The sequence below is a fragment of the Acinonyx jubatus genome, chromosome A1, assembly GCF_027475565.1.
Source record: "Acinonyx jubatus isolate Ajub_Pintada_27869175 chromosome A1, VMU_Ajub_asm_v1.0, whole genome shotgun sequence".
NCBI lineage: Eukaryota > Metazoa > Chordata > Mammalia > Carnivora > Felidae > Acinonyx > Acinonyx jubatus.
Window position 1 is genome coordinate 8,812,512 of NC_069380.1, and position 22,994 is coordinate 8,835,505.

The 22,994-nt window shown below is 48.2% G+C and overlaps 1 protein-coding gene across 2 annotated transcripts in view; it reads right to left on the reverse strand.

The window, feature by feature from the left end:
* SLC7A1 (solute carrier family 7 member 1) overlaps window positions 1–22,994 on the reverse strand; it is a 79,632-nt gene that overhangs the window by 22,855 nt on the left and 33,783 nt on the right. For both annotated transcript variants that reach the window (XM_027064623.2, XM_053212512.1), the window contains exons 2-3: window positions 18,910–19,009; window positions 3,042–3,425 (exon numbers count right to left, since the gene is read on the reverse strand). In XM_027064623.2, coding sequence (XP_026920424.1) covers window positions 3,042–3,411 — 370 coding nt within the window. In that variant the 5' untranslated portion in view covers window positions 3,412–3,425; window positions 18,910–19,009. The remainder of the gene's footprint in view (window positions 1–3,041; window positions 3,426–18,909; window positions 19,010–22,994) is intronic.

Consider the following 22,994-nt stretch of genomic DNA (forward strand, 5'->3'; position numbering starts at 1 on the left):
ACCTGGCTCAGGAAGCTCCTTTTCCAAGACCCTGGGACAACAGAGCTGATGGTCCCCATCCACAGGCGAACACTGTTCTCCCCGCAGGAGGGGGCCGACGAGACCTACCCAGGCTGACCCTCACGCTCAGTGACAAAGTCACTGGCTCACCCCGGAGCGGGCGTCAACCCGCCTCTGCCACTTGTGTGCCCAGACTAGACTCGCACCGCCTGACTCGGGGGCCACGGGTCCCCAGGTGTCTGACCACAGACAATGCCAGCTCTACGCCCCCGCCATGAAGAACACAATCAGATGCGGCCCCACAAATGCCGACGACTGTTGACTGCGCTCTCCTCCTATCAACCTGAGTAAAGTCACTGCTTTTCCAGGAAATGTCACTAAAATTCCAGTGCTCACATAGAGCATTTTCCTTTGTTTCCAAAGGGGGCCTTATTGGTGACTGTGGTCTGGATCATCCAGAGGATGTGGCCAAAGGGAACTACAGAAATGCGATGTTGTTATTTGCTATCTTGCCGAGTATTTTTCCATCGACTCAAAAATTTAACCATGTTTCTTCATCCTCAGCATCTAGTCTATTATGACTTCTGTCCATCAAGGCCACAGCCCCAGTGAAAAAAACTGGTCTCCCCACCACCTCCCCGACAGAGGCCAGCTCTCTGCTGATCAGACTCTGAAGCCTGCTATGCAGGGTGAGGGGATGCCCAGCCTTCCTTCCTGGCCTACCCCACTCCCTATCTCTGAAACATGGCTAAAAAAAAAAAAAGAGAAAGACACACACACACACACACACACACACACACACACACACACACACTTGCTAGAAAAAACTGCCCTGCCCTAAAAGCTAAAGCTGAGAATCACCCACAAGGACGCATGCATGAGTCAGTCCCCTACAAGCAAACAGCACTCTGGCAAATAATCTTTCATTTGTCAGTGTGGAAGCCGTGGACAATTCATGCCTTAGGACCAGGTAAATCCTCTGGGAGCATAACAGCCCATTTCAGACAGCTATGTTCCCATACAGAGACTTGAGCTTATACGAGCATTTGCGGTTGTAAGTTTTGCTGTTGTACTGAAGAAAAAAAAAAAACCCACATTATTAGGAATTTTATTTTTGAACTTAGAAGCGTGAGCTATTGTGGCTGTCATCAGGTACCACAGTCACTGAAAAGAAAGGGAAGGTGCTGCTCAGAGAGCCTGGTGGGAGCCCTCTGCCAGCTGGCCTGGGCAAGTGGCAGTGGGGGCCGAGGCCAGCACCCAGAGGGCAGCACACGGCCCCCTGCAACATTCCCAGTGTGGGGGACACAGGAGCGAGCCAGGACCCACTCACCACGTCCTCCTGTGTTTTGATGATATTACAGAAAGCTTGCTGAAATATAAGTGGAATGTTTAGTGGCTATTTATATTTCTACTTTTAGGAACTGGCCATTCATATCCTTTGGTTATTCTTATATGCAGGTGTTTGTCTCTTTTAAGTTGATATGTTCAACTCTGGTTGTATTCAAAATACAAACAACATGAAGAGAAACACCTTCTCACCTACCAAATTGAGAAGACTTTGTATTTTTAGTGTCTTTGTTGGTTTCTTATTTCTAATGCCAGTGCCCAGAGTCAGCAAGTGTGTGAGGAAAGGGGCCCCTGGCCATCTGGAGGATCACAGATAACACGGGCCTTAAAAATATATAAGCCTAAAGGGCGCATGGGTGGCTCAGTTGGTTAAGCACCAGCCTTTGGCTCAGGTCACGATCTTAGGGTTTGTGAGTTCGGGCCCTACATTGGGCTCTCTGAGCAGAGCCCTCTTCTGATCCTCTGTCCCCCTCTCTCTCTGCCCCTGCCCCACTTACACTCTCTCTCTCTCAAAACTAAATAAATTAACTTAAAGGAAAAAAAGAACGGCTGACATGCTCAACACCAAAGAAACATACACAGGCCTGGGGCACCTGGGTGGCTCAGTCAGTTGAGTCAGCTGAGGTCATGATCTCATGGTTTCTGGGTTCAAGCCCTGTGTCGGGATCTGCCCTGGTAGCACAGAGCTTGCTTGGAATTCTCTCTCTCCATCTCTCTCTGCCCCTCGCCTCCTTGTGTTCTCTTTCTCAAAATAAATAAACATTTTTTTTAAATATGCAGCCCACTGACCTACACACTCTGCTTCTTAAGACCATTTTAAAAGAAAAAGAAATCATGTCTATGCCCGAAGACATTAAGTGATTAACTGTTTACAACAATAATAACACAACTGGAAACAATCTAAATACCCTACAAAGACATCTAAAAAATTATGCTATATAGAGAAAACTATATAAGGATATACACTCATTTGGAATAATACTGCAGAAAAATCCTTAATATTGTAAGAAATGCTTACTATACATTGCTTTATCAGTCAAGAGACATACTGGACAAAAAAAATACATTTCTGTTTACAAAAATATTAACAACAGCTAGATCCCTAAACTCTTATGAACAGAGATTGTCTTATTCCTCCCTTGGGTCCCTAATATCTAGCATAATGTCTGACACAGGGGATGGACTCAATGAATATTTGTTGAAAGAATGAATGAGTAAGAATTAATTTCTCTGGGTTGTTACACTGGGCAATGTCTACCTTCTGCATTGCGCTTTTCTGTATTTCCCAAGTTTTCTCTATCAGTGGTATGTTTATGCTAGTAATTGTAATCAAAAATACTAAAAGGGACTATGCTCTTTTAAGTAACAACAGCTTCCCATTGATTCTACATCTCTTGTGTTAACAGGACTGACCTCCTGGTTGGTCTGGCTTATTGTCACTAACAGTCCGATGCGCCTGATAGTTAAAAACAGGGGCACAGACCAGAAAGAGCAGCGATACCCAAAGGCTGCCCCCTCCTTTCATAAAAGGGAAAGGGAACACGTACAACAACAACAGTCAAGGGAGGATGCTAGGCTCTTCGAGAGGAGTTGGACTCAGTCCATTTGGGGAGCAAAGCAGAGTATGGCCCGCCATTTGGAGGTAAAAACAGCAGAGGGGTAAGGGAGCGGGCTCCAGGCCTCCTGGGACGTACCAATGATGTAGGAGAGGATTAAGTTCCAACCAGTGATGAAGGCCCAGAGCTCCCCGACGGTGACGTAGCTGTAGAGGTAGGCCGAGCCTGTCTTGGGGACCCGAGCCCCAAACTCTCCATAGCAGAGGCCAGCCAGCACTGAGGCCAGCGCTGCGATCAGGAAGGAGATGACAATGGCAGGGCCTGCATCCTCACGGGCCACAGCTCCGGCCAGGACATACACGCCGGCACCCAGCGTGCTGCCCACCCCGAGCGCCACCAGGTCAAAAGTGTTCAGGCAGCGAGAGAGCCGGCTCTCTTCCCGGCTGCAGTCCACAACCTTCCGGCGCAGCATCTGATGGCCAATGCCGAGCAGAACTTTGCACCCCATCGTGCTGATCAAATCTGCGGGAGAAAGAGAATGGAAGCGCTCGTTATTGCCTTTCATTCCACCCGTTAACCTCATCTTATCACAACACAGACGGCCACCATGTCCTTCACTCTCATTTGCTGCTAAAATGTTGTAAATCTCAGAATTCCACAGCTGGCTGTCAGAACATCCATCGGCAACTTGGCCCAGTCTCAGGCTTACCCAGCATGGATAGAAATGCCCCAGAGGCCAGTCTACCCAGCTGCCTGGACTTTGAGGTCTCTGAGCTTCCACATTTACTTCAGTTCTCAACTGAGAGCCTTCTATGGACAGAAATTACACGGTATGAGAAACACAAATTAATGGCATTGTTCTTTTCCTCAGTAATCACACAATGCACCATGAAAAAGAAGATATTATTCCAAGTGGAATGCTACGGAAGGCAAACCGATCCAAACCCAGAGAGGCCTTGAATAGCAATGACGATGCCTTTTCAGACCTTTCTGAGATCCCGAGGGCAAGAACCAAGCTGCTTCCACTTTTAAGTTAACACAGAGTTAGGTACAGAGCAGAAAAAATTGTTGAATTGTTACAGGTTAGGGTTTTTTTGTAACTGTTACCACTCCAAGAAGCCCTTTTCTTCTGGGCCAAAATATTAGCCAAATGTGCTACATGATAAGCTTCTGAGCACAAATCAAGAGAGGGCACGTGTTCACCAATGGCTTATGTCCCCCAACCTATTTCACCCAGAACAAGCCCAGTGTGGGGCCCCAGGATGAGTGCACATCATGGACAGCATCCCAGGCCAGCATTCCAATCCCTCTCCTATAACACACAGGCCAATTCTGCCTGGGCAGCTCATCCCAAGGGGGCGAAGAGGGCCAGCAGGCACTTGGCCAGGATATTAGCGCCCACCCTCAAACACATGGAACGTAACCCCCCAGACTTAAGGGGATTGCCCATGTGACTTCCCTGCATAGAAGGCAGTCTGGAAAGGGCAGAAAAGAGTGGAGAAACCTAACCAACACTACCTCGGCCAGGGGGCCATGGTCAACAATGATAAACATTTGATTAGGTGATGTGATGGGAAGGGCACTTGATCTCTCTGATCTTTCTCCCCAAACCCATCACCCCAGTCTAATCATGAGAATAGTATCAGAACGATGACAGATACGTTCTATAAAACACCTGACCAGTGCTCCTCGTAACTGTCAGGTCCTTAAGAACAAGGGAAGGTCAAGAAACTGCCACAGACAAGAGGAGCCCTAAGGGAGACATGACAACTAAATGTAATGTGGGATCCTGAAGTAGAAAAGGGGTAAGGGGAAAACTGAGGAAATCTAAATAAAGTACAAGTATCAATATTGGGTCATTAGTTATAACCGATCATCCACATGAAGGCAAGGTGCTAACAACAGAGGAAACAAACAGAGGTGTGGAGTATATGGGAACTCTTTTTTCTATACTCACAATGTTTCTATAAATCTAAAACTGTTCTAAACTGAAGAGTTTATTTTTAAAAAACACCACGTGCAGAGAGAAGCTATCATCATGACTTTTAGCTACTGAGGTACAAAAAAAATATCACTGCTTTTTCATCTTTATTATCAACTGGCGTTTATTGACCCAACCTTGCTACAATTAAGTGACCGGAAAACAAAATAACCTAAACAGAAAACGGCAGACCTAGCAAAGTCCACACCTAACCACCTAGAAGACCTGACCTGCTCACCCACACCGTGACCTCAGCCTCCGGACACAGTTTGGTCTGGCACCCTCCCGGCCCCAGCCAGGACCCTCTGTGTCGTCACACACGAACAGGGGTGGGCCTCTCCATACTTCATCTGACCGACCAAGAGTAAAAAAAAAAAATGTGGATCTCAGGACTCAGGAAGTTTTCAGGTAGGATGAGGAGTAACAGTCACATGTTCTGATCCCCTTGTTCTAAAGATGAAGAAAAATGACTCAGAGAGCCAAGGGTCAAACAGGGTCATGGCGCTGGGAAGGCACAGTGGCCCAAGTGCTCATCTAGGGCTCCAGCATTCCAGGTGGGAAGGAAATGACATCACTGTGCAGTGAGGTGGGGAGGATGTGGGGAGGAAATGAGGAAAGACGACATTATTTGTGGAGCCACAGTGGGGCAGGAAGACCCCAGACACCAGGGTGTGACAGGAGCTGGAAAGGGCACGGGCTGCGAACAAGGGAAGAGCAGGCACAGAGACCAGTGGCTCACCAGTCTCTTTCAGGCCACATGCTGCTTCTGAGGCGCCCCAGGACAGCAGCGAGCGATACCCGGGCAAGACAGGTTTCCCAGACAGTCAAGATGAGGCCATCGGTGACCTCAGGTCCTGGAGAAGGCCCCAGCTCTGCTGAGAGAGCCCAGGGCGTGATTCCTCCCGACCCACTTTTTCTTTTCCTCCTTACGGGATTTAGCTGGATTTACTCAACTCGGTTTGTAAATCACAACAAAGCTTTTAGGAAACAATTGCTCGGAAAATGAGCTAAAGATGCACCATTTCAACACCACCGCTGGCAGAAAAAGCAGCGCTTGGGGCTGTGCAGAATGCCTGCAAAATAACTTCTCGCCATCATTTTTGGCAGGGCGGGGAGTATGTGAAGTAGACAGGAATCTCAAAGGGAAGCGGAGTGTGAAAGGTCCTGGACTGTTGTGCACTTGCGTGGTTTTCAAGCTGATCGGTAAATGCAACTGACATCTAGAGAGCGCCTCCCTGCTCCCCACCCTCTCCTAGATGTAGTCTGGTTAATAATAAGTAGATTCTCTCCCCCAAACAATAAAAGCCAGTGCGAGGCAAAGACAGTGTACTTAAACAGCATCCTCTTTCCTTGGCCTCGCAAAGCAACCCAGGGGCCCAGAGGGCTATGACGAGCCTGCCTTCCCCTGAAGGACAGACACATCTGTCTCCGTAATTTACACTCCTTTCTCCGAAGCTTGTTGTCTGGAGCAGAAGGAAAGGTTGCTGGAGCCCAGATGCAAGCCAGGAACACACTCTGCACCTCCTTAGGACGGAAGGCAAGGCGAACGAGAGCCAGGGATCACCTCAGGCCGAAGTGACCCACCAAGACGTGCGGAGCTGAGCCCGGGGCCCCAGGTGCCTGGGTGTCGCCAGCACCGGGTGGGGGACCACGCCCGCCAGCCAAACACCCGCTCCAAGAACTCACTTCCTAATGCTGGGAGCTCAGCACCGTCTTCAAAACAAAGGGGGCAGGTTACTGCACACAGAAATTTAGACACAGACACTGGTTTTCAAACATCATGTGGAAAGAGAACTCTGTTGAGAGTACAAAATGTGACCAGACAGACTCAATTCTTTTCTTTTAAATAGGCACGCAGTGGCTCTTTTCTCTGGGGACAGTCCTCAGCTGTTCCTCGCCCCTAGCAGTCCTGGGGAAAGTGGTCTGTGAACCACTGCATGGGGAGCACAGCGTGGACCCTGACAGGACACCAACCTCCCACTATTTTTACCTTGGTTACTTTGCTTTGCTTTTCTTCTTTTTCAGTCTTTATTACTGAAGGACAGTTGACACGCAATGCTCTATCAGGACCTTGGTTATCACTGGAAGTACTTACTGCTTGGTTATCTGGGGAAAGGGTAGTAAGCTCAGGGAAGACACTGGAATAAAAATGCAGTCAAATGCTGCTGGGGGGCCCAGAGTTGATAGCCCAGGGAAGGAAGGGTCTCCAGTTAGTTTCTACTTTCCAGGGTAGCTGAAAATGAGATACCCACCATGTCCTGGGTTTATTTTTAAGAAATATCCTTCCTATCTTCTTAGAAGTAGCATAATATTACATTCTCCAAGTGGCATCATCTGTCAGGATTTTGTACACATTATGCCACCACTTACGTTCGTGCTGAGACCCGAAAGCTCGCCATCCAACCAACAGTGAGATTAAATAACACTTATCTGTACAAAACGAATCTAGCCATTCAACTCCCTGCAATGGGGGTTGTCATGGCCTTCCTGCTGTGGGGGCTTAGACAGAAAGTTGCCACAGTGCTTGGAAAGCATTACCTGAAAATTAGGCTATCCTTCCTTGCGGGGAGGAATCTGCACGATGGTCAACACCTACACTTTTATTTGAGGTTTTGACAGAAATCTTGCAACAGCGAGAGTCTCAGATCTGTCTTACCCCCTGCTCACTTGTTACTAAAGAGCACTTACCTCAGGTGGTATATCCCCTAATAAAAGCAAAGAAAATGTGTCTCTTTCCCATGGAAATTCTCACTCCAAGTTGTATTCTAGTAATCACTGTGTAGCAATAGGAGTAAAATGATCCAGTGGGTCAGGATTGTGGACATAAACACTGTTTTGAAGAGGTCCGATAAAGGTGGGCAGATGGGAATGTATGCCTTTTTTCAGTCTCAAACTTAATTAAGGCTTGAGGCAGGGAGGGAAGGGATAAGATACAGGCCTTTATACTAAGTTCGTAAACGCCGTCCTTTGAAGAAAATCTTAGCACTGAAATCTTTACTAGGTTAATGCTTTCACTGCCCCTTTTCGGTGGTCTTCAGAATGGCCCAGGCCCCAGATGATCTGCTTCCCCCCCCGCCTCCCACCACCAGGGGGAGCCATCCAGAGTGAAATCTACCACTCCCACACCACCTACACACACTGGGGTCTGCCTCCATAGCAGGCTAGAGGCAGCAGGTCCTTGCCAGGTGCTGGCCTTGTGGGGCACCACTAACGGGTGGGCACACAGAGCCCATTAAGTGGCTTCAGCTTCCCTAAAGCGTGAGCAGCTGGCCCATCACGCGGTGGGGGGTGTGGCTGCCCCAAGGCACCTGGAGGACCACAGAGGGCCTGCAAGTCCAACATGGAAGGGAACGGACTGCTCACAACCATGACCTGCAACCAGGCAGCAGAAGAGGTCCAAGAAAAGAGCGTTCTGGGACACGGGCTGTGGTGGGAGAAGACGAGACTCCCAGGGAGGAAACAACCTGCTTTGGAGGAAGTACTCTTGCTCTCAACGTCGGATCCGCATCCCCCAGACGTAAGGAGACCCAGAAACAAGAAGTTAAATTAAAACAAAACAAAACAAAACAAAATCAGAGTGTAAACAGGACCAGCAGACCACTAAGGATGGAGATGTGAAGAAGCACGCATGAAGCCATGAAAGGAGGTGCAAATGACAGACCCGAACCGGAAGTATGGGGCCGGGTGGTGGGTCAAGAGCGATGCAGCAAGCAGGCGACAGTCAGGGTTTGCCCTAGGGGCTGACTCACAACCACGCGTCCTCCTGGGGGAAGTGGGAGTCCATCAGCCTGCGGTGAGAGATGACGTCAGAACCTGGACTCTTCCAAAGCCCCCAGGCAAACAAGGGACATGCTGGGGATCTAACTAAATTCCGCCAAAGATCACTGATCTCACACTGTTTTGATGCCCTGTGCTCGACCCAGTCAGGGTTTATGGAAATGCAGAAAGCCATAGTCCTACCCCAGGAAGCAGAGTGTGGGGGCGGGAAGAAATGAGCACACACGACGGCTCCGGGAGCTGGGCCCACAGGGTGACGGGACTCCAGAGGAGGTAGAAATGTACCTCAAAGGCCACTTCAGGTTTCCCCTGCTATCCGTTCCTATGGAATCTTTCGTAAGTGAAATGGGTTAAAGCAAAGAAACAATAACCATTAATCTTTACGGAAAAATTTTTGAGCATTCCCACACCCAGAAGAATCACCTCTGTTAGGGTTTTCTGACACCCTAGCTAGGACACATCTTGCTAACGGATGCACAAAGTAGGTCGAGATAAAGCAGAGATGCTCACAGACACAGTTCAGAGCTCTGGTGAGGCTTGATGCAGGGGACAATTCCTGGGGAAAGAGCGTGGCTCTGGGGGCACTCTGGATCTGAGCAGCCTCTGTAACAGCTCGCTGCAAAACAAATGCTGAATGCTGTTCTGGCTTTTCGCCTTCTTTTGTATAAGCAAAAATCTTCCAATTACTTACGGTTAACAAAAACCAGGTAGGTCCTCGTAACGGCGAAGCATATGCACAATGCAAACCTTCAAAGAGTGTGGGACACCTGTGCTTTCACGGGAAAAGAGGTGTGGTCTCATCAAGCAAGGACAGAGGCATAAAGTCCACAGGTCCACCTACGAGTGTGCTTGCTTCCATCAGAAGCTCAGTCAGAAAGATGCTTTATGCTTTTCTATCACAACCCACAGCTAATGTGGCTTCTCACTGGCACGGGCGGGCACAAGATCCAAGGTGATCGCCGAACCTCACGGTGCCCAACAGTCCTCCAGACCTTGGTGACTTTAACACCTTGGCCATCTCAGAAAAAGCCCCAGCAGCCCTGCCGCCCATGGCCTACCTCCTTCTACTGATGCAACAGGGCTAAATGCAGAAAGCTGACAGAGGCCCCGTCAACAACAACGTACACAGCCCGACACACGGCCATAAGCTCTAAGTCTGCGGGGTGGAGCTGCTGGACAGAGGGGTGGCGGGGAGGCAGGAAGGCAGAGGTTCTGCCTCAGTGCCGACTTCCGGGCAACAGGGGGACAGGCCCAGGAGGAGGAGGCCACGGGGACCCCGCTCAGGTGCACGCCGATCCGGGCAGGACAGCTTCCAGGCACAGGGCGGGAGGCGGCCAGGGAACAGCACACTACTCAAGGAGCTTCCAGTGCAGAAACGGCAAAGAACAAGGCAAACGAGGACGGAGAGACTGACCGTGAGCACAGCACCAGCCTCGCAGCCCGCCAGGAAGCCCTAAGGAGCGGGGAACCTGGCTCCACGGTGGCCATAAGTGGTGTCACCACCCCACGAGCTCGCACCTCGCAGAGGACCAAGCAGATAACCCCTGGGGCTGAGAGTGGACAATGCTGTTAATCAAAGAACTAAAACAAGATCTGTCAAGTACAAATCTGTTGCTGAAATGGTGTGCAGGCAGAGAAGTGTTTTCGATAGCTTTAATGTCCTGGGAAAACATCAAGCAAACATCAAGCAAGTATATTATTATGTATATTATCCCAGTGAGTATGTTGGGGGGGAGAGGTGTATGTGTAAAGTACCAAATTACTGAGATTACCTTTCAGATTATGGGTTGTTTTCTTCTTTTCTGTATTTGCCATACTATCTGTAATGAGATGTGTTACTTTTTAAAGCAGAAAATAACAGTAGTAATAACGACTAACGTTTGGGGCACTGGCCAAACGAAAGGTCCCTTCCATAAATTCACGTATTTCACCTTCACACCACTTTATCTGGCCAGCAATACTCTGCATTCCAGAAAAAAGGGAACCCAGCATTACCAGACTCAGGAATTCTCAACCCTGGCTGCACAGGAGGATCACGTGGGGAGGTTTTTTAAATAAACGACGCCGCTTGGCCTACTACAGATCAAGTCACTTCTGCCACATTCCCCCAGGTAACTGGCCCAAGGGCACGTAGTCAGCGAAAGATGGAGCCGGGGCTCGAACCCAAGTCTTTCTGCCCCAAAGCCCCGCACTGTCCTCTGAAGCAGGCTCTCCGGGTGTAGGGGAGGGGCGCAGAGGGCGTGGCGAGGTTGTAGACAAGTGGGGACAGATGGCCCAGCTGACTGGCGGACAGGAGAGCCCCCGATGTGTCCCACCTGAAGGGCCGCATCCTAACCCGCCTCCGTCCCCCAGCACCCAGGAGGCGTCATGACGTGCAGAGCACCCACAGGGGACACGCGGGAAGCATCAGCTGACTTCAATGGTAAGAAACTGACAGGAAACTTCATCGTAGGTAATCACCACCATAACTATCAATAGCTTATGAGGGTCTCTCAATCAAAGGAGATTTTGTTGGCTGAAGAGTTCATGGTTTCACTTGCTAAAGAGCACCTTTCTGTTTCTCTAAATGAATATAAATGTAAAAAGCTGCCAGTTGGGTTAAAATCCACCCTAAGCAGCACAGTCTTGTCTACTAAGATTTGAAACAGTTCCCGTTTTCTTCACAGATACTTTCTGCTATGCGGTGTATTCTATCTCCCACCTCCCTTCTCGCCCCAGCTGAGGACAGCCTTCCCACTCCACTGGGGGACAGCTTGAGTACCCGTGACACCCTCTGCCTAGGGTTTTCTGAGGTCCAAATTCATATCTTTAAGTCAGGACTTGGGGTCTCTGTTTCCACATCTAAAGATGAGGCAGTACTGCTGTCCTACTGTCACAGGGTGCTAATGAGGGTCAAATGAGATGATGCATTAGGGAACACACTGGAAGGCCAAATTCGTTCTTCTTCAAATGCCAAGAGCTCCTGTTTTTGCCACGCTGGTAGGCACTAATTCCTCATATTTCTAATCTTTCTTCAACATCTCGGTTTGTCAGCTGTCTCTGCCTCCGAAAGCAGAAGCAGACAACCCTATCAGTGAAGGGCTCCCGTCACGACAGCTGTTGTGGTCCCTCTTGAGCGGAGGCTGTGCCACAGATGCTGTTGTCTTCTTCACTAGGCTCAAATCTTTTCAACATTGTCCACTCAACTTGAAGAAGGACATAAAAAACAAGAAGCCAATGGGAGAATTGTTAGGGACATTTCCACAAAACCCAGATACGACCTAGAAATCCTCCTTCTTAAGCCAGCAGGATGTGATTAGACAGTATTTGGGTCTCTGGACAGTGTTTCCATCACTCAGGAAGGTTGTGCTGTATCAGGAGAGATGCCCTGACCCTGTGTACAGAACTGCGTTACAACAAAAACGTGTTCTCTCGGGAGGTCAGAGCTTCTTTGCCACATGCCTTTAGTCACACTTACTTCTGTAGTATGTAACGAAAGTGTTCTGGATCTGCAATCTGAAGCCAGGTGACCTACAAACTCTGTGGGCAGGTCCAGGGGGAGACCTGCCATTGCCTGTCTAGTACAGTGTTGATTAACCAGAACTAAACAGGAGCCTGGTCCTAAGGAGCAGATTTCATAAAATCGGCTTTATATGAGCTGTAAAGCACTTCATTTGGGCCTTAAAAGCTGTTGTACATTTGGCTCTCGAATGGAAAAGAAATATCTTAAAGAATGTTCCCCTGAGATTAGAATTCAGACTTACTACCACAACATTGCCTCTTTAATTCTCTAGGCCTCTAAGGTATCCTGAAAGACAAGAGTTTTCCATGGCTCTTTCCAGAAGCATCCTCTGTTTCCAAAAGCACAAGGAAAACTGGCATCTGGAACCACCACAAGGCAGAGGATTCTATGCAAAACTCATCTTTCATCGCATGTTCACACAGACCAATAGTTTTCCATTTACTAATGCATTCACCCGACAAAGCCAGGCAGTTCACGGATTTAGACCCCAAGCTCCTGTAATTTCCGCCCTCCCCCATCTTCCCATGGTCACAAGCAATTGTGTGAAAATAACCTGGAATTTCTAGAAAACGCACTGGTTCCAAAATAGACAAAGAAGCTGTGAAAAACCAGGTCCAGCTCCCTGAACTGAGCTGGAGAGCAGCCGCACAGGGGACTGCGGTCCGCTGGAAGCAACCAACATTCTACACCAGCTCCTCAAAAGACACATACGCACGAGTTCATTTAATCCGCATCAGAGACCATCAATAGCAATTGTTACTCCTCTCATGAGAGTAAGAGTGGAGTTCAGGCGGCAGGTCCTGTTGCCCACAGTCACCTAACCTGCATGCGGTAGAGCCGGGATTTGGCCTAGGTCACCAGATTCCGGAAGCCCTACTCTATGCCAGCTGCCAAACGGATTCCACTTTGACCAGGCCTATTCCCCCCTGCTGTCGACGATTCTTCATGTGTCACCTGGTCCTACAAATAAAAGATTCACAAGAGTTAAGGGACACCCTCTTCCTGAATGATAATTCCTCTGCAAAAATTAAGTCAGTTATTCACATGGTGGAGTGAATCAACGGACTCCACCCATTGGCCAAGACCCACCAGCTTCGAGTCAATAAGGAGCTTTATCTAAGGAAAAGTGAGTAATTTGGGTTGCAGGGCCCAACCAGGGCTTCAGGCAGCATTCCGGAAAGCACACAGACAGCAAGGCTTAGAAAAGTATGAAAGGAAACAACCAGCCAAAAAAGATGGATTAAGCTTATGCTGGAGATATTACATCCTGAGAAAAGTGGAGAGAAAGTGTCAAAAAAAAACCCCACAAAAACCCATGTATAGCATCCCTGAGAAATAATAACATACTGAATATGAGTTTTTATAAAGAATGGTCTAGAAAGAAAACTGAAATAGGTGTTTCTCAACAGGGAACTTAGGGAATTTTTTTAGATTCTGCATTTTGACAATTTTCTCTAGAAGTGTGGTACTGCTTCTGAGTTAAGGAGAAGGAAATATTCTAATAAAACCAACAAATAAGTGGAAAAAAAGGAAGGCATAAGGTCCAAAGACAAGTTGAACCATGTCAGGAGTCTATCTGGAGATGTGGACAATTAAGTACATGGGGTTTCATTATGTTTTCTCTCTACATTTGTGCACATTTGGAAATTTTCAGAAGTGAATGTGAAAAGAAAGGAATTCATCCAGGGCTGACCCAGAAAACAAAGAGGAAATTCTTCAACAACCTGTATCAGGGCCAGGATAGCCCCTCAACACTGTTAGCTATGGCCACATATTAGTTAAATAGTCTTTTATGTAGGATTAAGTTGAAGCATATAAAATCGTCAGTATTCAGCTATGTTTTACATAAAAACAGCCTAGAGCAAAGAATCCGTAATAGGCAGGCCTGGTCTCACCTCTTACCAGTCTCGTTCCTATACAGACTTGCGTCTGTATCATACACGGGGAATTAGACTGAAATCAGAAAAGGTAACACGAGTTCCAAAGAACAGTTCCAAGAAAAAAGGAGTGATTCGTAGGTTATTCAGAAGCTGGCAGCTGCTGAAACAGAGACACTTGTAGGGAAAGAGAGACACTTGTAGGCACGCCTGTGTTTGTGCTACACGCTATGAGGGACACAAGCACAGTGTTGTGGTTCATCTGTCACCACTGGGCGGGCTGTGGCCCCACAGGGGAGGTAAGGCACAGGCCTGCAGAACCGCCGGGACCACACAGGTGAGGCTGGCTGTGCGGAGCAGAGCGGGAGGGCAGGGCAGGACGGTCCATTTACAGGAGTCTTGCACGGCCAGCTGAGGGATTTATACTCAGACCTAAAAATTTTAAGCAAAAGAAGGACATCAAAAAAAAATATTTTCTTGAGAGGCTTGATCTGGTCTTATTGTGAAGGACAGACCAGAGCGGGAAACAGCACCAGGACAGCTCACTGCTCGTGGCTCAGCCTTCTTTCTTTGGGGGACAAATTCAATTATATTTGTCTTCTGAGCATGATATTTTAATTCAACTAATAAAGCACTTTTGAGCAAACAAATGCTATAATCTTTGATATTTACCTGCCGTTTGCTCCCTGTTTTTTCCTCAAAGAGCCCTGAAATACACATGCTCCTCACACCCAAAGTTACCATGGGAATTATCTATGTGGTGTATGTCATGCACAAATAATCCCTAAGCAGGAAATGGCTTCCTATACCCATATCTCACAGGCAGCCAAAATTTCAGGCATTCATCCCCAAAGAAAAGCATGTAAAAGTTGAAAGAAACACCATAGCCTTCTTGTGTCATTTGCCACCTCACGTGTCTTGGGTCCAAACAACTACCTGCCACGCTTTTCGACCACAAGGAATTTTTTTTTATGTCATATGCTTGGAGGAAACACCCTAGTGCGTGGTGACAGAACAGTCTCAGCAGAGACAGCCCAGCAGAGAATGTGCTTCTCGTGGCCTGAAATGACTCTGAGGCACCAGAAACAAATGGCCGGTGCCACAAGGGTGTGTGCGTACCAGAACGCTGGACCGAACAGTCAAAGCCAGGGGAGGCCTGGCAGAGGGTCAGGCCAAAGTCAGAGGTGGACAAAGCAGCCCGCAAAGTCGGACCAATGTAGTTACTCCCACTGGGCAAGAGAGCTGGACGGCAGCATTAGGTGTGCAGGGGCTCTTTTAGCATGTCAGACCATAGGTTCATCGTCCGTCACAGGCAGTGCCACCTGCTGTGTTGTAATGCAAGACCCCAGTGCAATACCATAACCGCACTGTCCTACAGAACACTACCCGAATTCAACCCCAGCGCCTGTCAATACGACGGCATCCAATTATCCAGGACCACATTCTCCTTTACAAACAACGCCAGAAAACTGCAGCTGGGTTTCGAAGCGGGTCACAGACAGCAGCAACTGAACCCAACATTCCTGATGTAGAACCACGCACTCTGGGCATCCACCACCCAGCAGGGACAGTGAGGGCAGGAGAATACCCAAATTGGTTAGAAGAATAAATGGACCCTTTAGGGTTGTGATCCTTTAACAGATTTAAAATCATGGATCACCGTGGAAAAAAGAAAGGAGCAAAACAGTTTCCCACAAAAATGGACAGCAGACGGGAACCACTCCTCAAGGAGCAAGGAAAGGCAATCAGTGGTACGCAGCCTCTAAGGTGGCCCCGTGATCCACTCCCGGTATCTCCTGGAGTGTGTGTAGAACTGGGACTTGCTTCCAGTCAACAGAAGATGGCGATGGTGCTGGCCGTCACTCCACGGAGCTTACGTTACAGGAGCTCTATCTTGCTAGCGTCCTCCTCGTCAGCGTAATGAACCCCGCGGCCACACCAGGAAAACCCATATGGCAATGAACGTGGCCTCCAGGTCGGCCAGAGAGAGGCCAGGGCCCCGGGTCGTACAATCATGAGGACATAGATCTGCCCAACAACCTGAGGGAGCGTAGAAGCAGATTCTACCCCAGCCATGCTTCCAGATGAGAACCAAACCCTAGTCAACACGTTGACTGCAGCCTCGTGAGCCAGGCCGGGCCCTGACTTCTGACCACAGGAGCAATGGAACAATAGATGTGTGTTGTTTTGGGCCTCTACGTTTGTGGTGATTGCTGTGCGGTGACAGAGTACTCCTCCGTGGCCCCGTCACGAGACAGTGAGTGGGTTTGCATTTGTTCTCTCTTACACCTTCAAGGACTTAAAACCAGAGCCCAACATTTCTCCTCCTCTGTTTCAATGGTGGAGTTAACCTTTCCTGGACCTGAAACTATTTTTTCTTGGTTAAGGATGAACGATTTGAAAGCAATTGCCTCCTCTGGAAGCATGGTATGCACTAAATGACTATTATTTCATTTTTTACAAAATTGCGTATTTGCCCTGTGTCACTCTTCTGGGAGTTACGGGAGCTACAAAGATAAGCAGCGCACTGTCTGGAAAGAAAGACTAAAGCAACCATCTACCCATTCGACAAATATTTACCTTAAGCCTACTATAGGCCTCCCCCGCTTCTAAGTGCTGATGAAACAGCAGGGAACGGAACAAAGCTGTCCGCCCTCTGGGCAGGAAGACATTATGATAAACTGAAGCGCACAAACAAGTATGGCAGAGACCAAAAAGCCTCCAGCGGATGCACCACCTCTGCCGCCATCTGGCACCTGGTCTGTATCTCTTCACTCAAGAAAGGGCAACCTCATGGTGGTTTCCAGTAGGTCGTGAATTCCCCTGATTTAGTTGCAGTTCAGGACTTGTGCCGGAGGACCTAAGAACCATCGATGGCTTCCCCACACATTCGGTCACAGCATCCTGATCCTGAGAAACAGATCTGATACAGACTTTTCATTCCGATGTGAACACTCAGCACCACGTGCCAAGCCCTGGTATTAGGTAACAGGAAGGGTTTCTAAAATAGTCTGTTAAGATAGCAGAGACACATCTGACGACTGCAGGAAGGGGAGGAAGAATGCAGAATGAATTCACTCTAAGCACTCTTACTAAACAGGCCCCGAAAAGAGGAGGAAAGAAAAGGACACTCAAGGTTCACAATGGCTTCTGGCACCACACAGGATGTTCCCCCCTCCCCGGCCGCACTTCCCTGCCGGCAAGGATCCAGTTTTACTGTCTTTTGGGAAAGTACACCTGGTAACTGTGCACCTTGGTTTCTGACATTTACACAGTTGCAAGGGCCTCATAAACACGCGGTGTACTTCCAGCCGTGAGCCTCCCTATGAACTATGCGGTAGGAGCTTTGGGGAGTCTGGCCCCTCCTTCTTATTTCAAGGTCACTGCTCAAAGACGCCTACCTGTGGCAAAGGCCGCTGTCCATATCCCCCACAAAGTTCCTCTGATGAAGGATGGCATGGGCTGCTGACCCTGATTATGGGTGCATTCTTTTTTTTCAACATTAAAAGAAAAATTTTTTTTAATGTTTATTCATTTTGGGGGGGGGGGGAGGGGCAGACAGAGAGGGAGACACAGAACTCAAAGCAGGCTCCAGGCTCCGTGCTGTCAGCACAGAGCCTGAGACAGGGCTTGAACTCACAAACCATGAGATCATGAGCCGAAGTCAGACGCTTAACTGACTGAGCCACCCAGGCGCCCCTACGTGTGCATTCTTAATACAGCTATTTTTGGAATTAAGAATATGAATGGCCGCAAAGAACAGTAAGAATGTGAGAGGGAGGGAGAGAAGTCAGGGCAGGTTCTTTTGTAAACACACACACCTGAAAAAACTGCCTCCTTTTGATGATGCATAAAATAGCAACAATAACAATGAAGTACCCATACTCAGTGAACTTGTTATTTTAATCAAAAGCTAACAGGAGTAATAGCTTTCAAGTATTTTAATAGTAGAACAACCCATCTTTCCCAAACCACATCTGCCAAACCCAAACTTAAGAATCAAATAAAAGTGGAGCCTCTCTTACACAGAGAGATGGGAGCCACTGAGCCCCGCTGGCTAGCCCTGACCTGCCCCCGCCCTCCCTGCCTGGCTCCTTGGCCCCCCTCAGGACTCTGCGGCTCCAAGGCCCAGCCTGAAATGCACTGGCCTATAGTCACTACATATAGCCATACATATGGCACTACTGGCCATAGATCACTACAGCACCTGAACCTAAGAATAAGCTACGGGAGAATCCCTAAGTAAAAGGGGGGAAAGCAGAAGAATAAAGAGATAGAAGCAGGAGGAAAGGCTTGAGAGCAGGAAGGAAACTGGAGCCTGCCCTTGACCCTGAGAAGCACCAAGGCTCCAAGAGTCAAAGGCAGCACCACAGTGCAAATCATCAGTGTCACGGCATTGCACACCAGCACGGACAGGCCAGGGGCCGCTGCCCAGAACGAGGGCCACCAAGGGCTGCACACCACGCAGCAGCCCGCATCCACACCGGGAGTGAGCGGCGGGCTTCGGCAGATCCTCTCTCCACAGCTGCCCTGATGGACATAGATTTCACCTGGGATGTCGGTCTTTTCCCCCCAGTTCCCAAGCCTTGCATTGGGCAGGGTATTGGGAGTTCTGTCTCAAGGAAATGCAGAAATTTAATAAGCCCGCAAAAGTGAAGGGGCACTCGCGTTTTCTGACGAGGGGATGGGCCTGAACTGCTAAGGGCTCTGAAGAGGCAGAGCAGTGATAGATAAGCTTTAAAAGATGATGACGCAGGGTGTAGCTGTCAGTTAATTTATAAAGTCAACGGCCAACTGAAGGTCTAAACGGACAATCCATTCTAGTGCCCAAGAGACCGCCCTGCCAGCGTGCAGATGGGCAGACTGTACCTGGAACAGGATGTGAGGACTTGTCACCTCGTCACCCGAGGATCGCCTGGGTCCTGGAGCAAAGACGTCTCAGGAGGGATGAGATGGGCACTTCCGGCTCCTGGGAAGCAAAGAAGAGACGTTAGGCGCCACCCACCTGGGCCCCAGAACCTCCATGCCTGCGGCTGTGAGGCGAGGGATGATTCTGTTCAGCTCGGAGTCAGAAAAGACACCCGACCTATAACACCAAGCAAAGGTAGGTGGCATCAGAGGCCAGGCAGGTAAGGGTCCCTTCACGGGGACTGAACAGACATATGGTGAAGCACCACTGGGCAGGGGACAAGACAGGAAACTGGACGAGATGTCCTCCGAACCAGAGATCTTACCATGTGACCTCCACCAACGAGGACCAAATCTCAAACAAGCATCACCCAGACAGACTCCCTCCACAGACCTAGGGCACAAAGGTAGATGGGTGGTAGGTGGGAAGGCACAAAGCCGTGTGGGGAGAGAATCCACCTCCCCCCCCCCCCCACCTCTGACAACTGCACTGAGAACTGAAAGTGGCGGGGGCAGAAAGTCTTATCTGGGTCCCAACAGTCAGACTCCACCTGTGAGTGGCCATCTTGCCAAAGACTCTCTGGACCAGCTGACAGATGGGCACAAACGTACGCCTGCCCTGGAGGCTTCAGGATGGGCCAGGGTGCTCTAAATGTAGAACGCGCGCTGTCACCATGAGCCTAGCGGAGTGGCCTACAGTCCCACAAGGAATGGGATCGAGTGGCCGGAGCCCCCCCATCCGAAAGCAAGTTACCTCTGCTGATATAAAGTCCTCTGTCTCCCCAATCCTACCACTTCTACTTTGCACACACTCGCGCGCTCACCCAGGAGCTGGAGAGGTTTAATTAAAGTCTCCTGACGTGATCTGCACTAATGAAACCCACAGCGGATTATCATTACACCAAAGATGCACATCAAGACGCTAATCAACAGAGTTTTGGAACTTCCACAGCAGCAAACCAGATTTCCAACCACAGAGATCCTACTCTATCCCAACCCACACCTTTTGTACGCTCATTGTACTCGAGGCTTCGTTCTTTTCCGCTTTCTATTTGCAAAATGTGAAAACCTAGAGAAACACGAAAGGAACGTTTACATACCCTTCATCTACATTTACCGACATTTCTCATTTTGCCGTGTTCGTTTTATTTTTATATAAACTTTTCTCGTGAACCATTTGACAGTGAGCTATAATAGCTACCGGGACACTTGACCTCTATTTTGGTAACTCCTAAAAACAACATCTCCGGCAAAACTGCAATGCCATTATCACACCGAAGACACTGAACATGCAGTCGATGGCATCTAAAACACGGCCCTTAATCAAATGCCCCAAATTGACAGCGTGTTGCTCTTTCTCTATCATATGCCAGGTACCACAAGGGCACTGAGAGGGTCACGGCCCCGCAGGGGAGACTGACCTACACATGCCTTACTGGGGACGAGGGCACTGAGGTGGTGTGGCTCATATGCGAGTCTCTGTCTTGGCTGAAGAGAAAGTGGTTGGCCCCACCTGAAGACTTGAGGAAAGGCCTTTGCAGTGAAGCCCTAAAGGACAAGTCTAGCCAACATATACACAGCAGGAACTGAACTGTGAAACTAGACAGGCTTGAATGTGGTTGCCAGAATAATACTGTCCCCCCCCAACCCCAAACATCCAAATCCCAATTCCAGGAATTGGTGAATATGTTAGGTTACACGGCAAGGACGAATTAAGGTTGCAAGAGGAATAAAGATGCTAATCAGCTGACCTTGAGATGGGAAGATTTTCCTGTGGCGAGCCTGATGTAGTCACGAGGGTCCACCAGGTGGAAGAGGGGGCGGGAGAGTCAGTGTCAGAGGGATGCAATGTGACAAAGACACCATCAGCCACTGCTGGCTTTGAATGTGTCAGGGGACCAGGAGCCAAGGAAGGCAGGCAGGCTGGGAGGGACAAGGAACTAGACTGTCTCTCAAGAGTCCTCAGAAAGGAACACACCCCTGCCACCACCTTGACTTGAGCCTGGTGAGATGTATTTCGGACTTCTGACCTCCATCCAGAACCGTCAGGCAATAAATGTGTGCTGTTTTAAGCCAATGAAAAAACAAAAACAAAAAAACACAGAGGCTGGAAACAAGGCTGGAAACTATCAAAGTGCTGGGAGATGGGGGCAAATTCATCCAAGTCCTTGTGGCCAAGCCAAGAAAACTACACTTTGTCCTTCCGGGAAGGGAGAGACAGCCAAGTGCCATGATCGGATCTGTATCTTAGGAATAAAACTCTGAAATAAAAGGAGCAGAAGCTAGAAGGAAAATAACTAACAATGCTTGTTGCCAACGATAAAATTTGAGCTTTCAAACAAAAAAACAACAAAAAAAAATAGAATTTTGGAAAACTTGCATCCGTCACCAAGAACTCAAAAGATTCCCAAAACTTAAAACAGTTTTCTGATGACACTGGTGATGTTAACAAATGCGATTTTTAGAAAACAATTACATGATGAAATCTGTCAACGTTTGAAGATCTGCATAATTCAGTAAGACAGTATTTCACTGAAACATGGACAAACGACTGATTCAAAGTACAAAGCGTAATTTTTGAAAAAAGTACAAAACAAGACACATTTTCAAGTACAAAAAGCCTGTCAATATGGTTTTAGATTCCACTGTAGAACCAACTACCTCCTTTCAAGTTTTTGTGCAGTATCGAAAAAGAACACTCAGGGGCGCCTGGGTGGCTCAGTCGGTTAAGTGTCTGACTTCGGCTCAGGTCATGGTATCGAGGTTCGTAAGTTCGAGCCCCGCATCGGGCTCTGTGCTGACAGCTCAGAGCCTGGAGCCCGCTTCGGATTCTGTGTCTCCCTCTCTCTCTGCCCCTCCCCAGCTCACACTCGGTCTTTCTCTCTTAAAAATAAATAAACATTAAAAAAAAAAAAAAAAGAACACTCATAATTATCCAAAAAGGCTACTATCCTTTTCCAAGTATCTACCTGAGGCCTATTTTCTTTATATATTTCAACTAAAACAGACATCAAAACCGACTGATGCATAATTAGACATAACAATCAAGCTGCCTTCTATTAAGCTGAGCATTAAAGAGATTTGTAAATATGAAAAATGACACCACTCCCATTAAATTATTTAGCAACTAGTTATTTTTCATAGAAATGATACGTTAACAGAAAATGGCTTGTTATTTTTAGATGGATTAGTACGTAAATATTTGAAGCTGATCCCAACTCAAATTTGTAAGATGATAAATGTTGATACATACCACCCACATAAGCAAGAGTTCCTTCGAGTCCTCAATAGTCTGTAAGAGCACAAGGCGGTTCTGGGACGGAACAGCTTGAGAACCACTCCCTTATGGGCTGCCCAATCAAGTGAACACAGCACCAAGCTGGGTATATGCTCACATCGCACAAGGTCCTCTCCTGCTTCTTTGGGCATGATGAAGCCGCCTAAAGGGGATCCCCACTCTGCTCCCATTCTCCTGTCACGGTATACAAGCAGTTAACGCTCAAGCTGGAAGTCCAGAAGAAAAGCATGCCATACGTTAATCCAGGCTGAACTCATCAGGATTAATGGGGTTGGAATGCATAGCAAATAAACTCATTATAACTGCTTTTCTTTAATCCAAGAATGTTCCAACCGATCATTCTACTCCTACAGATCTGGCGACTCACTTTTTACCAAGGAAGGAGAATGCTACATACACTTCAGACCTTAAGGATTCAATTTCACTTGTGTCATAAACACAGCAAGCAACATTTCAACACCACCCCTGACAAGCTTCACTGAAAGGGTGTGGCTATGACACCATGTGGCTCTGGGTAACGGGGGGCACCTGGCACACTGACGGGAAATATGTACGTAAAATAACATGGAAACACCAGCAAACATACTTCCACTGAGTAATTTACACATCAAAGGGAATCAGGTCTTTTCATTAAGTACACTGATGAACCACTAAAAATGCTTTCCCATTTATGAGACACAACCCCCAGCTCTTTGGCAACTTAAGTACCTGCTTTGCCTGTGAATGTGATTTTATTCCATTCATTCCA